Here is a 17,359-nt window from a genome sequence, read left to right as displayed (position 1 = left end):
GGACCCGATCCTCCTTGCAAATATCAAGGGTGGTGATTTACTATTGGCTTGGCCATATTGTTTATGTGTTTTGGGAATTAAAGCCTAACAAATAGATGAATAAGACGATGCTCACAAGAGCTCATCATTGATCCTCATTGTAGTCAATACAATCTTGCCACATGGACTACAATCATATGAATAAAGGTGTCGATATCTTTCGATCTTGCATCCAAATTGGATTTCCTTGCTCCCTCGCATCGAGACATGCATCAAAAGAGAGGACATGTAAGAATTCAGATTGAAAACAAGAAAATTTGAAGGGGTGAGCAATTGAAAAATATTTGCATGATAATATATGATATGTATTTATTATAACAACACATAGTGTGGGTGGGGAGGCGGTGCACTTCCTTCCCTAAAGAGTTATAATCCGAGGGAACAGGCCCTTCCCTGTGCACCGATAATATAAACGCCGAGAATATTAGTGCTGAGAATAAGTCCGCGAATGAATATACTGGCATATTACCTGAATGTCAATAGTTGTAATCGTGGTCGAACGCCGGTAAAATCACAATGAGTGATTGCTAATATTTCTTTGCTCCAGTTTTTGCTACAAACAAACTTGAACCATCAAGGTGAGAAAGTAGCTTGGGGCTAGCTCTCCCAATCTTCACCTATCTAGAGTACCAAAGAAACATGATGAAAGGGCCAAACATTTTACACCTTAATATACCTGTTCCACACCCTTAGTCCATCACAACAACACCTTTCAACAGTAGGAGATTTGTTGTTTCCAAAGCCGATACCCATGTGGAGCTTCATATGACCAAACACCAGTAGGCTCTTGGGTCCATGATTCCCTACACATCCCACATATTCTCAGAATGTTTGAGATTCAAACGCTCCAAATTCATCAGCTTACTGTTCCTTTTGAAAGGAAAGGACCTCAGTGAGCTGCACCTAGTGAAGCTCATTTACTCAAGTATACTCAAATTTTTTATGCACCACCATAGTGCCTCATCTTCGTGATGCTCTCGAGTAGATCTATGACACTTGTAAGGCTCAAATCTAGAACTCGAAGACCTCCAAAGTCTTCTTTCTATTAAAATGCTTAAGAGAAATGGTGGTCTAATGTTGTCTAACAATACCTTGGAGACAACAACTAGTAATATTAGTGCAGGTTGCTTTCTCTCAAATTTGAGCAAGATTGAGTGATCGAGGTACTAGAGTCTTTGTATGAATTGTGCAAAATCTCTACAAACATCTCCAAAGTCCCATCTCCTAGCCATGATAGTTCTATTGATTCACAAGCCTTTTTTCGTTATATCTCTATTAGCATTACTACGAAGGAGCCGGGGAATAATTTCCGTAGGATGACAAGTGGACCTTCTTCTAGTGAAGCAAAATCACCTGCTATATGCCACTTATCTTTCGCCTATCAACTCTTGAACTGCCGCCCATCCCTAATCAACCCAAATATGTCATCTACCAAGACCGTATCTATCACCTTTGTTACCACCTATTAATTGCAACTGGCTGCCCTCCTAAATCAACAGCGGGAATAGGCACCTTAGAGTGTGACAAAAGTGAAAAGCAAAGACTAAGGTGATGATGAATCAATACGGCTTGAGGCAGCTCAAGTACCAACAACGAATCGACAAGGAGATGGAAACGTGGTGTGAAAGGGGGGAATTAGCAACAACAACTATGGATGGGATTCTAAAAGTCCAAAAGCACACGTACAATTAGCTATTATGAGAATCAATTCCCTTGCTCTTTACTTGCCAATTCTCAATGTTTTATCGCGTCCTAGCTCTTTCGATAAAGCTTCAACTCAAAACATGCACCTTGCAACATAGCATGACGATATTGTTTGTTTAACACCATTTACTACCTCCTCCAGACTTCTAACAGTTGTTCCTCGTGTGACTGTGCTCTTATCAACCGCTTAGCAACTAGTGCCTTCATCGATCGATTTTGTCACTATGGTGCCATGAATTGAGCTCTACTCGCCTCTCCACTAGGTCGTGTGGATTCTAGCTCATCTCCAAGCTCCTTCACGTAGCTTGAGCACCTCCGGCATGCCTGCTTGTTTGCAACGTCTCCTTCTCTTGTAGTCACCTTTGTTCGGGCTCTAGATGTGACTCGTATTTTGCAATAGCTCCCTCTCATGAGTCGGCTTCGAGCTTGTATCTGCTATTCGCGTCTTCTCCTTTAGATGACCTAGATGCTTGGTCACCACTCTCTAGCGTAAGCTTCCACGGTCTATTGGGGCTGCTCCTTCAGTACCTCGACTCTTCCACTACAAACTGTGCTGCTCCAACTAACTCATCTCCAACTAGGCTCTCTATGCACCTTTCAAACGGCAAGATCTACTCTCTCTCTAATGGCCAGATCTACTCTCTCTTTCAACTACACCGTTTCGAGTTGCTTTTTGCACAAGGCTCCTTCTTCGCAACTCACGGCTGAGTCCGTCTGCAGCTCCGGTATTCTAAGGTTTGAGAACTTCACGTCCCAAGGCTCAAGAAGCTTGTACGACGATTCGTTGGATTGTCTCACTAAGAATTAGAACGTCCATATCTGGTGTTCTATTTTGAAGCGAGGGATCTAGCAACACACGCACGAGGCTACTACACACAAAAGTAGAAGATGGCAATGAAGTAGATGTCCCACAAGTCCATGAAAAGCAAACAAGAGTTCATGAAGAGCTGGACAGCTAACCTATAGTTTTTGACTTTCTTGCTTGATATTTGTTGCGAATAGCGTCACTGAGAACCAATTCAATAGCGAGGACATGATCACTGAGGGCCAAGAATTTGACATTGACACGGGCAAAAAATCTTAAGCATTTTGACAGAATTGTTCCATCATCTCACATGAAAATTGGAGTAGATCGCAATAGAAAAACGCCGAGCTAGCTCTGTTTTTCTCTTGTTACATGTTATAGGCATGGCAAGAGCCCGATGGAAGGCCGATAGACCTAGCACTATTCTTGAGCATAGTCCAACGTCCAATTGAGAAAGCTCTCTCCCTTCGATGAGGCAAGAGAGCTAGCCTAGCATGCTGTATTTGGTTATGGAATAGCGAACGTTCGGAGGGTGGCGGATTTAATCACTTTAATCATATTAATCAGATTGACGAAAAGCATAGTGTGCATAGATTGTTGAATTGTAAAGCAAGAATCGTCAGAAAGGAGACTCAAATTTGGAAGAGTTTTTGTAGCCCTTGGTATCAAGTTAAGATCAAGGAGTTAGGATTGAACACATGGCTCAAGGAGAGCTCTTAAATCCAAAACTTTCCTCTAGGCGGCCTACCGTAACAAGGTGAGGTTTTCCAACAAACTGTACGTGCCGGTCCTACTCAGGATTTGATCTTGGTGGCCTGTTTTCAATTTCACTAGGACGCAAAAAAGAAAACAAACAAGATGAGGTGAAATGGTGAGCGAGGTTAGGTTAAGGCAAGCAGAAGACTATTTAGGAGCTGGTGGAGTGTAAACAATTAATTCATTTTGCATCGTCTCTCTTAAGACCCCGTCTCTTCTTCACTCCCTTTTGCTTTATTGTAGATCTCATCTCCCCCTCCATGGAGAGCTTCGATGGCTATTCCGGCGGTGGAGACGACCTCAACAGCTCCACCAGTCGACCTTTCGATTCTGATGGCTACATGGGATACGATCCCCGCCTCCCCTCCCAGCGTTTCGAGTCCTTTGACATGCCTGAGAGCTTTCCCGATGATCAGTTCCCTCCCAGCGAAGAGGCCAAGGATTTGTACGAGGATTACAAGTCCACCAATGGCTTCGACCACGGCGTCGACCACGAGCCTCCTCCCTTCGAGAGCGCTTTCGACGATGACCTCGGCGGGAGCCAGTCCCCGGCTCTGTCCTCTTCCTTTGGTCAGTCGTTCGAATCCAGTCATCAACCTGATTTTGCTCCGGCGGACGACTTCTCGCATTCCATCGATTCGAACGGGAAAGCCTTTGGTCACGATGAGGTCGATGAACTGTACGGGTTTCCTCAATCGGGGTCTGTGAATGCTCCCGTCCTCCCTCCTCTCGAGGAAATGCAGCCGGAAGAAGGTTTTCTGCTCCGGGAATGGAAGCGGTGAGAGATTTTTCCATCTTAGAACGCAGATCTGTGGCTTTAGAGTCTTGTCGCAGTCGATTTAGTAGGATATACAGCTGCAGCGGTCTTTCAAAAGCTGCTTTGACAAGTGTGATAGGTTTTGCTCGGAATCTGCCATATCCGGTTGATCGGTAAGAGTGCATAAGCTATACCTACTTTTTCTCCTATTTGCAGAAAAAATTCAATTCTTCTAGAGGAGAAAGCTAGAGACGAAAGGGAGAAGCTCTCGCGGATAATTGATTCGGCAGATTCTTTCAAAGACGAGTTCTATGAGAAACGCAAAGTCCATTGCGAGACCACCAAAAAGAACAATCGTGAAAAGGAAAAGGTAGAATTCGGGAACCTGTTCTTCTTCTGACTCAGCTTCATTTATTGAAGCTCTAGGGATCTTTTCATGGCATACTCATAGACTCAAGATCGCAGATCTCAAAGAGATTCTAGTCGTGGAATGTAAACGCTTTGAAACAGGGAGATTGATTTTGTCGAAGAAGTAGCCTTTAAAAAGTAGATGCTTGGCGCTTGGCGACAACGATTTTATGGTCTTTGTTTTTAAAGGATTTCGGCCACTATTGTCACGATGGAGCGAAGTTGTTATTGTTTGCTCGTTAGTTTTGCCAGGAAAATTGCTTCTAGGCTTACTATTTTTTAAGAACATCCCTTATGGCATGTTTTGCATCAAGCTTAACATGCCAACACTAATCTGCATCCTAGAAAATTTCTGAGGCTTGGACGGTACCTGAGTCAACCAACTCCTTGATGATGATAAAAAATGCCACATCTTGACGTTGATGTGGTCTTTTTATTGGTTTAGGTTATATCTATCAACTTATCTCTATTGTCATGCTTTAATTGCACATTCCCCTTGTCTCTACAAGGTTTTACAAGGCACATCATATCAATACTCTAATTATCGCTTCTCATACATGCCTATGTGAATACGTATTGTATGGACATGCCTAGCTTGTCGGCAAGTACATAGGATGCATGTAAGTATGCGTATTTGTATATACGTATGCATGCATGCACACATATACACATGTATATACACATCCATATATGTATGTGTGCGCGGGGTGTATGTATGTATGTGTATGTACATACATCATACATACACATATACACATGTAAACACATTTATACTATCTATCCATATGTATATGTATGTATATATGAAAGCATATTAGCATGTACGTATGCGCTTGTGTATGAATGTGCATGTATATACGCGTCTCCATTGATATTGTGTGTGTATGTATGCACTCAACCACACACACCCATACATAAGTTTGCTTGCATTGGGTTGGATTTTTTAGCTTAGTAACCATTGGGTTTACCCAAGAGATTCCGTAAAGTGTAGCTTTTTTGAACAAGTTTTACTCTCATTCTTTTGTTTGTTTTTTAGATTGAATACATATGAGATTGATAAATTCCTATGAAACTATCAAGGCTACATGATGTGCCCATAAGATGGTTACACAAGGAAGTGAGATCTTAGAGAGCAAACCATGGTAGAAAAGGGCGAGTCCTAAGATTAGCAAACAACTATAGAAATCAAGGGTAGAATACCATGGTCAATTCTTAAGGGAATTCACTAAGTAATGCAAAAGGTTGAAGGAAAAATCTGTAATAGACACGAGACCATTATCAAGCAAACTTGCCATTTGTTGGGTGCAATGTAGGTGTCTAGAACTTTGGGGTTCTTTCCAACCTAGAAGAGGGCAAGGTAGACATGACTCCCAAAGTGGCTATGTGGTACCTACTTTGTCGTGCCTTGAATAATGAATTTGAAGAGGTGTCATAATGCCATCAAAGCCTACATGATTGAGATTGTCAACAGGTGTGCAATGGTGGAGTATGAACTGGATGACTTTGGAGAGTGTAAAATGAAGAAAAGGGTGAAGAAATCAAGACAAATGCACAGATGAACAATTCAATGTGGGTCCCATAACAATAGCATGCTAGCTTGATTATATCTTGATGCTCTGTTCCAAATGCTGTACTTTCAATGATGTAGCTTGCATTTCATCATTTTCTTGAGAATTTTGATAGTGCAGAGAGACCAATTTTTAATAGCATATGTTGTGGGTCAACAAAATCTGCAACAGTGAAATTTTTTGTAGAATTTAGGGCTTTAGAACAACAAAAATTTGAATTTGTATGATTGGATATATTCAAGTCTTACAAAGGTATATCTTTCTATCACCTTAGCAGACATGAAGATTCTTTGAGTTTTTGTCCAAGTGGTGATCAGCTGTTCAACTATATCGAAATATCTTACATGGGTGCAGAAGCCCCAATTGCTGAAATTCTAGAACTTGAACAACAAAAATCTGAATTTGTATGATTGGATTTATTCTAGTCTTACAAAGGTATATGCTTTGGGTTAACAGAATTGCCATTTTTTGGATGTAGGTATCAACCCTTGTAGTGAGAGGCATTATTTGGTGAGTTTTTTTTCCACTTTTGGTGGTGTTTAGTGGTGAATCCACTTGGGGACCTAGATAAAGGAGGACTTGGCATTCAAGGCTTTTCCTTGCTATGGGGGATTTCTTGTAGATTCTCTCAAGGCAGAGAATATTGCTTAATATTGTCGTGGCATTCATATACATTGAACTTGTTAGTATAGATGGGGGTACATGTGAATGTTGACCGTAGAGCTATTTGGAAATCTAGTTAATGATTCACCCAATTGGTACGTTAGATTGAGTTACTTTGTTGGAGATCCACTCTTCACATATAGATTAGATTCAACTTTGATTATACAAAGATTACGAATAGTTTAGACATAGAGAAAGCATGGCAAGCTTTGACACATAAAATGACTCGGGATTTTATTCTAAAGTGCTTCGACAAAAGACTTAAGACTGTGCCGCACCCGTACTTGGTTTGTTGGCAATTACACAGACTCAAAGGACACAAGATACTATGAAGCATAAAGCTTCGACTCTATAGGCACGAATGCCTCGACAAAAGGAAGGAGAACATCATCAATTTGGAGCTTTATGGAGGAGGTCACCGCCAGTGCTGGGCTGCCAAGGGTCATCATGCAACGTAGTCTTTAGAACCTCCACCGTAGATCCACCTATCAATATCCGCCAAGTGTCTACTGTAGTGTCCATCATGCATGGACCAATAATAATCACGTGCTCCAAGTCTCTCATGAGGGCGCACCTATCTAACATGCCCTCCCTCGACTGAAATGAGAGAAACACCAAAATAGGACATCGTAGTCCCAATAAAGAACCAGGCATCAAAGCCTTGCACAAAATTCTGTCGTGCATCATAGCTTGATAGTGGCATCGAAGCCAATAACCACAAAACACATACTGACACTCAAAATGAGCTTGTACTCAAAACGCCCAATCTTGGTCAAGGAGATTGTCTGATACAAAACCTGCTATCTCATTTTGTCCCAGTAATTCCTCAACTGCCAAGCACTAGCTCTTCCTCGTTTGATCTCTTCATCTTTTTGTTTCTTATCATAGAACCTCTCTATATGCCCAGGCTTTCCACATTAATAGCAAAATTCTATCGTGCATCATAGCTTGACAGTGGCATCGAAGCCAATAACCACAAAACACATTCTGACACTTAAAATGAGCTCGTACTCAGAACGCCCAATCTTGGTCAGGGAGATTGTCTGATACAAAACCTACTATCTCGTTTTGTCCTGGTAATTCCTTAACTGCACAAGCACTAGCTCTTCCTCGTTTGATCTCTTCATCTTTTTGTTTCTTATTACAGAACCTCTCCATATGCCTAGGCTTTCCAGGTCGATCCTTGCTTGAAAATCTCTTCTCCTTTGCTGCATATGTAGTATCGCCACCAGTGAACGTGTTTTCTTCATGCTTTTCCTCTGCCATGAGAAGTCCTACACAGTCAATAAAATCCGCCTCATCATCTAGGCGTAGGATGTGTGCTATCTCGAAGTATTTGAAGGGAAGATCTTTCAAAAGGATTGCCTTGTGATCCTCATCTTCAGTCTTTGACCCAAGCTCATGAAGCTGCTTTAACATTGACTGCATGCAATTCAAAAATGTAGCAAGCTCCTCACTATCATCCATATGTAAGTCGTATAATTGTTGTTTCAAATTGGCCTTCGAATGGCGCATCTTCACACCGAATAGTGCCTCAAGAATAGTCCAGTTTGCTGCAGCCGATTTTGTCATTTCAAGGTGATGGAAATACTCCTCTCCTAGAGCGCGTCCCATCATGCCCATTGCTTTGTCACTTTGCTTTCTCCAGGCTCGTTTCTCGGCTTCTCCTGATGTTGGTTCCTTCTCCATGCCAGACACCACGTTCCATAATCCCTTCTGCATGAACCAAAGCTTGGTAGATAGCTGCCAACCTGCGAAATTCCTTCCACTAAACTTCACGATCGAAGTTTCAGACTTTGTCTTGCTCACGGGCTCCATAGATACAAGGTGCAACGCCTAGTTGGTCTTGGAAACACGCTTCAGCTAGTATATCAAGAGCAGATCGCTGTCGCCGAGCACACTTACTTCTTGGTCTCCTTACTTGTTGTGGAAAGACAAACACTGCTCCCTCTGTCCTTCTGACAGATCTTTTCGACATGCATGCAAAAGGAAATCTTGTATAAATAATTTTGAACAACTCACACAGGCAATCGGATGACAATCTCACAGTCACTCGCAACAGACTCTCTTAGATTGAAAACCCGCTCTGATACCACTTGTTGGAGATCCACTCTTCATATATAGATTAGATTCAACTTTGATTATACAAAGATTACGAATAGTTTAGACATAGAGAAAGCAGGGAAAGCTTTGACACATAAAATGACTTGGGATTGTATTCTAAAGCGCTTTGACAAGACTCAGGATTGTGCTGCACCCGTACTCGGTTTGTTGGCAATTACACAGACTCAAAGGACAAAAGATACTATGAAACATATAGCTTTGACTCTATAGGCACGAATGCCTCGACAAAAGGAATGAGAACATCATCAATTTGGAGCTTTATGGAGAAGGAGGTCACCGCCACGATCACCGCCAGTGCCTGAGGGCTTCCAAGGGTCGCCATGCAACGTAGTCTCTAGAACCTCCACCGTAGATCCACTTATGAATATTTGCCAAGTGTCTACTGCAGTGTCCATCATGCATGGACCAATAATAATCACGTGCTCCAAGTCTCTCATGAGGGTGCACCTATCTAACAATACTCACCAAAGTAGCACAAAACCTAGCTAGGTTCTCAAGACTAGCCTTTAGGTAAGAATTGTTGGTATTTGTAAGCTTAAGAGTGCAACGCTCCTCACAAGTGAAAGTTTGAGGTCTTAAGTATTTGTGTCATTTTCTTTGGAAAAAAAAAAGTATTTGTGTCATTGGTTCAAAGGAAATGACCACATGCCTTTCTACACACAAAAAGAGAGATGAGATGAAAGGATGGACCTAGTTCACAAAGCATTGCTTCTTGAGTCACAATTTGTGCTAGTTGATATGTTATTTTGTTGGTTTTTAGAAACTCACCAGAGTAGCTCAAATTATAGTCAGGCTAGCCTTTGATAAGAATTGCTGCTATTTGTGAACTTACGAGTACAATAGTTGTTACAATTTTGAAACTCCAAGCTCTTAAGTAAAGTGAGTTACTTGTGCAAAGGGAGTGATTGAATGCCTTTGTACGTGAGATGAGGCGAAGGGATGGACCTCATTGACGAAGCACTCCTGATTGAAAGGTAGGAGGTAGATATGTTTAATGAGAAGACCACCTATTGGTAGGTTTCTCTTGAAACTCCTACTATGAGTGGATCATAGGCTTTCGCAAAGTCAATAATACTCATCAAGTTTTTGTTGGATTTCTTGGGCATGTAATGGACTCTTAGGAGATGAACATATAGTCAAGGATGTAGTAGTTTGGGACAAAACCTCCTACACTTTAGTTTGATCTAGTTGGGTGATATGAGTTGTTTGGCCTTTGTGATAAAAGTTATAAGTCTTGACATAGCCTTTTAGCATCCACCCAACATGCAAACATCTTTTGTAAAGATCATACTTTTATATTATGGTCTACACCCTCTGTTGGCATTGATGACGTCAGTGGGGATGTCATAGTAGCTAGTCCGTGCTATGCGTGATGGAGTTTATGGTCTTCAATCTTATGAGTGACTATCGTGAGATTGAAACTGCACCATGTTGTGTTTTTAGAGGATGAGTTTGGGAATGTTCTTGCATTCATCTAGGTATATGCTTCTACCATATTAGCGGACATGCAAATTTCACCTTGTGAAGTTTTCATCCAAGTTGCGGCCTACTAGTATTGCGATAATTCTTTCTATCTTAAATGGTGTGTTGCCCTATCAGCTAGATTTAGATTTAGATGCTCGTTTGGGAGAGACTAAAATGAAATCGTTTAGACTTCACAAGCAGTTGTAGCTTGAATGAAGAGATTTGGACTACTTTTTGATTAGCCTTCTCCTTTAGTGCTAGCCTTCGTCATGGCTGAGTTTGCCCTTCACCTTCGGATTGCTGACAAAAACTCAGTACGAAGACTTTGTATAAATGGATGGTTCATTTGTATGTGTGAGAGCATACTTTTATACTATGGTCTACACCCACTGTTGGGCGTTGATGACATTGGTGGGGATGTCATAGTAGCTAGTCCCTGCTATGCGTGATGGAGTTATTTTAATCTTATGAGTGACTATCGTGAGATTGAAATTGCACTATGTTGTGTTGTTGGATTCATCTAGGTATATTTGTAAAGATCAAGTAAAGTCTCACTTCATCAGCTTTCTTAGTCCTATAAGAGCCCATCCTATCCTGAAGACAAAGTTGCAGTGTGCATGTTTCTCTTCCTCCATGAAACGTGCCCATAACATGATGTGTATATTGTTGGTGGCTATCTTAGGGTTTTGTCTCCATGCATATTTGTCTCGATTATATTGTTTTTGAAAGTAGGTGCATGTAACTTAAACATGTGTGCTTTGTGGCGATCCTAGCGATTTGCCTCTAGACTTGCTCTCTATGCTCTTTTGAGTAAGATTCGTTGTGTGGCATGACAGATATATACATACATACATACATACATACATACATATATATATAGACTAAAATAAATAATTTAGTCTTCACAAGCAGTTGTAGCTTGAATGAAGAGATTTTGGACTACTTTTTGATTAACCTTCTCCTTTAGTGCTAGCCTTCGTCATATGTGATTTTAGGTTTGGCATGTTCCAAGGTGCAGAGATTAACTATCATTCCATTCTGCCCTTCACCTCCAGAGTGCTGACAGAAACTTAGTACGAAGACTATGTATAAATGGATTCTTAAGTATGTGTGGGGGTGTGGATTTGTATGTGTGAGAGCATGTGTTTATACTATGGTACAGGGTGCTAATGATGTCAGTGGGGATGTTATGGTTTTCAACCTTATGAGTGACTATCATGAGATTGAAACTGCTCTATGTTGTGTTTTTAGAGGATGAGTTTGAGCATGTTCGTGGATTCATCTCTCTCTCTCTCTCTCTCTCTCTCTCCCTATATATATATATATATATATATATATGGCCTACTGTCAGTACTTGCTGCCCATGTGGCAGCCCTCCGCTTACTGCATTCCTCTCTCAGTCTAGCCCCCACGACTTTGTTATATTCTGTGAGCCCTCTTCTTGATATATGTCATCCTTCCCATGTCCTCTTCATATGGGGCCTCACAGATAGAGAGGTGACTCTATATCCCAATATTTCATACGCAGCAAGTTAACTATGTTGATCCAGCAGCTGCCTGCACATGTAACAAGTTTTCTGGATCAATATAGTGGACTTAGCTCGGTTGGCCCAGTTATGAATGTTTTGTGGGAAGAAATGCCAATATGTAGTATGCATAAAAAAATTTATGAATCCCATGGTATTAAGCATATGTTGCTGAAGTGTTCCGTTTCACTTTAAATCACCTGTCTCGTTAGGGAGGATTCCTTCCAAGGAGTATGATTGTAGATCGACACTAACAGTTGTTGTAATGCGAATGCTACCAGACATGGTGCAGATGCACTATGGTCATGAACTGAAAGTGATGGATTTGGGTTGTCTGGCACATGGTTGAAGTACTTAAACATTTGGTTTGAGCTGGCTATAGAATGTTTTCTATCCTGCATCCATGAACTAGGATGATATATGAGAGTTGCACAATTTGTTTGCCTTTTTTCTTTTCAAGTCTTTAGACTCCAAATGCTATGTGCACTGGTGTGCTCTCTTACGAGTTCTTTACTTCATCAATTTATGCGACGACAAAATGTGCTTCTAGGTGGGGGCAGAATCGGTGTGAGATATTATGGCTTTTTTTCTTTTTGAATTATGAAGGTTGTAAAAGTGCCTTGGTGAAGGTCGTCTTTTTCAGTGTGAGACGTGGTTGGGATTTTTAACTTTCTTTGGAGTCCACCCAGGAGAATTGTAAATGTAAGCTTGCCACTTCTGAACGATATACTTCTTTTACTCTGGTTTTTGTGTTCTCGTGGGCAGGCCTTTCTTGAAGATCGTGAGAAATTTCATTCTACGGCAGACAAGCATTATTGGAAAGCTATTGCTGAACTGGTTCCTCATGAGCTACCCTCCATGGAGGTGAAGTCTCGTAGTGGCAAGGATAATAAGAAGAAACCCAATGTTGTGATCAATCGTGGTCCAAAGCCAGGGAAGGCAACAGATCTCACACGTATGAGGCAGGTACTGTTAAAGCTCAAGCACAATCCACCAGCCCACATGAAACCTCCACCAGCACCTCCTGCTGCTGCTCCTGGTGCTGAGGCTTCTGATGCAACTCCAGCTGCTTCAGAAGCTCAGCCTCCACCACAGAGGCAAGGGAGTATTCAAGCTGTAGCGGGTGCTTGAAGAGACCGCATCATCGGAGTTTAGGGTTTCTTTCCTTTCGTTATATTATCCCCTATAAAATTCAATGTACCTACAGAGCTTGATTAATTGTTGCATTTTTCCAAGTTGCTATGACTGCTAGAGAGATAGGTTCGTTTTTGGACGACTCAATGAATTGATAATAAATGCCAATTGTCTCTAGATGAAGGGCTATCCCTAGCAGGGACAGTAGAGTCTCTAGTTGGAAAGGTATCTGAGAGGTAGAAGTTTCTAGGCTTTAACAGGAATAACTTTTGTATAAAGGGTCCCTATGCATGTTTGTATTACTCATGTTGTTGAATTCTGTATATATTCTCTCTCTCCTCCCCCCCTCCCCCAATATGTGCTCATCCATTTGAGTGTTATGGACACGTCCCTCTCTCTCTCTCTCTCTCTCTCTCGTGTGTGGGTTTTCACCCCAAAAAAAAGGTTGTGTGTGTGGAGAGAAGACTTCAACAAAGTGTGGAGAGATTCATGATACACCCCTCCCCAAAAAAATGTGGAGAGAATCAACATAAGTATGCAACAAGATGTTGAATTCTCTCTCCCCCTCTCTCTCTATCTATATGTGTGTGTACATACATACATACATACATACATGCATGCATGCATGCTATATGAACGTCTCAATATTAAGTATATAATAGGACACACCTATGTGCATGCATACGTGCACAAGCATGTTCAGTTCCATAGTCACTTCGAGAAACTAGGAAAAGGAGCATTGTTTTAGCTTAAAAATATGTAAAATTGTGTACTTGTAAAAAGCAAGTTGAACTAGAAAGTATGAAAACAAAGTTTGGAAGGTTGTTGCAACAACTCCAGGCTTATTCTAAAATTAGGACTTTCGTGTACCATGATCCTATACACATTACAATGATGTATTTTGATGATGGGAAGTGTGAATCCTAGTCACTTATAACGATCTTGAGAGTAAATCAAGAGCTCTGTCAACTACTCCGCAGTTGCCATTGCTTTACTTGCAGCACCACCTGAGCCTTCATATTTGCCATTGAGCTAAAGAACAACCTATGCCATTGAGAATTACAATACAAAATATGCTATGCTATAGTATGAGTTAAAAGACTCGTGAGGAAACGCATATTGGAAATACAAATGCCAAAGAGGTGGTAATTTTTTCAAAGGACGATTTCTTACCACTTGGTCATAAATAAAAGAAGATTTACTATGGTTGCTAGGATAAGTATACATATCTTGTAGGCAAAATTTTTAAATAATGTCATAACTCAATTAACAAGAAAATGATAGCTAATGATTAACCCTAGTTAGCATTGTCAAGTTTATAGCTCTTTGTCGATTCCAAAATGCACTTAGAGGGTTCATGAAGTGCAAGGTTTCATTCTCTCTTTATAAGAGTTAGAGATATTCGGTAGCTGACTAGGCGCTCAATGAAGACGAAGAAGGTGTGGAGTCAAAGAAGTTGATTTCAAAAGGTTAGCACATGATGCTTCTTCCTAGTTTCAGAAATCTAAAGGATTCAATGGCATAGAATTCACTTTGGTTGGAGAAGTTTGGATGACTCTACTTTTTTGCCATGGTTGGTTATGAATCGAAATGCACTAGTGCAATTTTGACAGCCACAAAATTCAAAATTCAAGTGGATTTTTGAATCCAAAGATACCCCACATAGTGGAGTTAGTTGCAAAAGTTATGAAGTTAACCTTTCATCCCCAAGTGCACCAGTAAAAGCACCAACTCGATGCCTAGATGAGTTGATGGTTCAAGAATTTGGTTCACTAGTTAGCGAAATTACTATACAATCAAAAAGTGCAAGAATGTTAGTTGTATTTTGGAATGTGCTATGCTATTAGCAAAGTATGAGTATATATTGAAGTAACTATTCCCTACTCTATACGAAGGGCGTAGAATAGAATTGTATCTTGAAACTTATCTCCCAGTGTTTTCCCTTTGCAACAAAAATTTTGTCTAGGGTGTCCCATGCTTTAGCTACATTACTTGCATCGGTGAGGTGTAAGGCCAATAATGCCAAAATTGTTCATGCCAGGATAATGGGAAAGACAAAAGGAGCGTACTAGATTCAACACTTGGAGTTGTTCTAGTAGTATTATTTTCTGTCGTACATGCCAACCACAATAGGCTTGGAAGCCCTTGAGGAGCACGGAGCTTTAGTGGCTAGATACACAAGACAAGAAACCATTAAAACATCAATGCAATGTGGGTATTTCTTAGAAGAGATCAATGAATCTTCCAAGTTAAATAATCAGGTATAGATGAGCTAGTGACACCGAAGATTGAACAAGCTCAACCCACTTTCAAATTAATTATCAAGCTTAGAACTAAGAAAGAAGTCATCCCAAGGAAGTACAGAAGTAAATGTGGTGGATCTTGAAAGTACAAGGTGCCAATTCAAACAGATACAAAAGTATTATTAATGCATACTACTAGTTTTGTAGAAACAAAGCATGAGACATAGGGCAAGACAAAAAAACAGTGGGTCTAGGAGTTGGGAACCAAAGTCCCCACCTGAGCAAAAGGAAGTGGATTTATTTCCTTCAGAGGTGCAGTTAACGCCAGTCAACTCCTAAAAAAGTTTAAGGATTAACAAAAGGCTCGACAATTGAGATGATGAAGATATATCGATTTTTTGAGAAGCGAATGTGCAGTTGGTCACTGAGAATAACTCTTTAGTTGAATGATAAAATTTTGGTGAAGGATGAGGCAAAACAACTAGAAACTCAAAAGCAAGAAATCAAATCTCATGCTTTGAAGTCAAAAGAAATTGGGACAGAGAAATAACATGGAATCTCATATTACTTCATCCTGACATGAAAATACAATTTTTTACTCAATTGGAAGTAGTTGCACATGCAAATAGCAAACTAGTAGTGGAGAATGCATTTTTAAAAACAAAGGGTTAGCTTTGACTACTGTGGAAGACCAGATCAAAAGTTTAGCAAATGAAGATATAATAGACATTGCAGGTTCATTTGTGGGAAACAATGAGTTGGGAGATTATGCAAAAGCAAATGGGAAGTTATGAGCAGGGACAATATGAAATCTTGTCTTTTGCATTTAAAAAATAAACCTTTTGGGAAATATCTTAGAGAAGAAGAAAATCTATAGAAACACTTGTTCTAAAATCAGATATAACAATTGCAAAAAGAGCTATATGCCATGAGGGCTTAGGTACAAACTGTATTTGAAGCAAATACATTAGAACAAACAATTTTTGTTAGGGGAGGATCCAACACATCATACTAGTTTACACCTCTTGAGTAGGAAGTTTTAAGTAAACAACAATTAGACTCGATTTAGATATAGAGTAAAAAAATGCCAAGCATGCTACTGAGGTTCTTCTTATGGTGTCAACATAACTTTTAACTCAAAAGTTGACCAACATTGTAGAAGAGGATGAGTTTATGGTATTAGGTCACGAAGAGGCTGAAAAATAGACTCTTACAGCAACTTTACCTAAGGAAGTTCAAAATAGTTTGAATGCTTTCAAACTTGTTAATACTGAAGAATCGGAAAGATTTTCATCAATGAGCTTACAATTCACTTATTATTAGTCTAATGTTGGATTTAAAAATGGAGCACCTTCTACTTCTTCGTATTGTATCTAGGCATAATAGTGTACTAAAATGTATGACATTTAATATTCTTAAATGCTCCAACATAGAGTCAATGTAACTTGTTTAACTAAAAAATGTACCTTTTTCGATTAGAATGTCATGCAAGAATCCTAGATAATGCATTTCAAACTATTTTGCAAAGATGTCTCTTGACCCTCTTGATTAGCTTACTGTTGCTACCTACTATGACAAGGTCATCTACATAGAGCGCTATGACTAGAAGAGTTGCATTTCTCTTCACACTCGATGATCAAGGTCACTCCTTGTGGACCCTTGCTCTTTGAAATAGTGGTTTATTTTTCTACACGACCATCAAGTGATTTCTTTATTTTGCACACTAAGTGCTCAAGTCCTTTTGGCATTTTCATGTAAATATCATCTTGTAGTTCTCCCTTCAAGAATGCAAACTTGGCATTCGTCTGATGCAAGTGTAATCATGTTGCATGCAAGATGTAGTATCTACACGTAAGAGAAAGTATAACTAGATAGTTTTCATCTTAGTAATGAATGCAAGATTTTCCTTAGAGTCGATTCCCCCTACTATGAGCATTCCCCTTTGTTGCTACTAGTCCTTATATTTGTCTACAACTTGGTTAACTTTGTTCTTGACCTTATAGATTTGTTTGCAAAACCAATGACATTATTTTCCTTGGGTAGCCCCACAAACTCCCAAGCATCATATTATTTTGAATGCCATTATATTTTTATTCCATGGCATGTACCCATTCTTTGGATTGTATTGCCTCTTAGAAGGTGGCAAGCCTCTAACCTAGGACATAAAG

General features: G+C 40.1%; 1 protein-coding gene across 1 annotated transcript; it reads left to right on the top strand.

The window, feature by feature from the left end:
• Positions 1–3,496: 3,496 nt before the first annotated feature.
• Positions 3,497–13,263, top strand: LOC147882247 (clathrin light chain 1-like). Its single transcript, XM_087401643.1, has 3 exons — positions 3,497–4,082; positions 4,278–4,431; positions 12,580–13,263. The coding sequence occupies exons 1-3, from the start codon at positions 3,565–3,567 to the stop codon at positions 12,943–12,945; spliced, it is 1,038 nt and encodes a 345-aa protein (XP_087257769.1). The 5' UTR covers positions 3,497–3,564; the 3' UTR covers positions 12,946–13,263.
• The last annotated feature ends 4,096 nt before the right edge of the window (positions 13,264–17,359 follow it).

This window comes from Dipteris shenzhenensis, chromosome 30 (assembly GCF_047967505.1).
Source record: "Dipteris shenzhenensis isolate YYH24624 ecotype China chromosome 30, Dip_SZ_1.0, whole genome shotgun sequence".
Lineage (NCBI taxonomy): Eukaryota > Viridiplantae > Streptophyta > Polypodiopsida > Gleicheniales > Dipteridaceae > Dipteris > Dipteris shenzhenensis.
This window is presented reverse-complemented; position numbering and strand designations above follow the sequence as displayed.

Excerpts from the sequence above, each read along its gene's own strand:
- LOC147882247 (XM_087401643.1), top strand. The coding sequence starts at position 3,565 with ATGGAGAGCTTCGATGGCTATTCCGGCGGTGGAGACGACCTCAACAGC. Across the intron at positions 4,083-4,277 it reads CTGCTCCGGGAATGGAAGCG|AAAAAATTCAATTCTTCTAG; the intron begins GTGAGAGATTTT and ends TCCTATTTGCAG. Across the intron at positions 4,432-12,579 it reads ACAATCGTGAAAAGGAAAAG|GCCTTTCTTGAAGATCGTGA; the intron begins GTAGAATTCGGG and ends TCTCGTGGGCAG.